The 486-nt window shown below is 39.7% G+C and overlaps 1 protein-coding gene across 1 annotated transcript in view; it reads left to right on the top strand.

The window, feature by feature from the left end:
- Positions 1–203: 203 nt before the first annotated feature.
- Positions 204–486, top strand: part of LOC107459114 (probable mitochondrial-processing peptidase subunit beta, mitochondrial) — a gene marked incomplete in the record, with an annotated part of 6,426 nt that continues 6,143 nt past the window's right edge. Inside the window, 1 exon segment of the mRNA XM_016077323.3 lies at positions 204–471. Coding sequence (XP_015932809.1) covers positions 403–471 — 69 coding nt within the window.

The following is a 486-nucleotide window of genomic DNA, read 5'->3' as shown; positions in this document are numbered from 1 at the left end:
AGCCTGTTGTCAGAGATGATGTGAAGAAAAAAATTAAAAATTTTAAATAATTTTTTAGAATTTAAATATATTTATTTATAAGAATTTATCTTTTATAAATATAAAATAATTTTTATTTTTCTATAAAAACAGTTATCAATAATCTAAACTTTCATGATACAAATTGTAATTTATTCTCACATTTTCGTTCAAATCGCTAGTAAAATATACGGGCCTAAAAACTCTCGCTACTGTTGTCTCTGGTCTCCACAATCCCCTTCTTGATCCCTCTTTATCTCACACACTCCTCACTCTAATTCATTACAACTCCACACACGTTCTTTACATCTTTTTTTCACCTTGAAACCCTAGACCCATACCCGGTGCCGCCCCCCAAAGCGCGGAGCCACCACCGCCACCACCATGTCCTCCACGCGCCTCCTCGCCGCAGCGGCTCGCCGCTCTCATCGGCGAACAGCTCCTTCCCTCTCCTCCTCCTCCCGATCC

The sequence above is a fragment of the Arachis duranensis genome, chromosome 7 (assembly GCF_000817695.3).
Source record: "Arachis duranensis cultivar V14167 chromosome 7, aradu.V14167.gnm2.J7QH, whole genome shotgun sequence".
In the NCBI taxonomy this organism is placed as follows: domain Eukaryota; kingdom Viridiplantae; phylum Streptophyta; class Magnoliopsida; order Fabales; family Fabaceae; genus Arachis; species Arachis duranensis.
The sequence above is the reverse complement of the archived record's forward strand: the minus strand, read 5'-3'. Positions and strand labels throughout refer to the sequence as shown.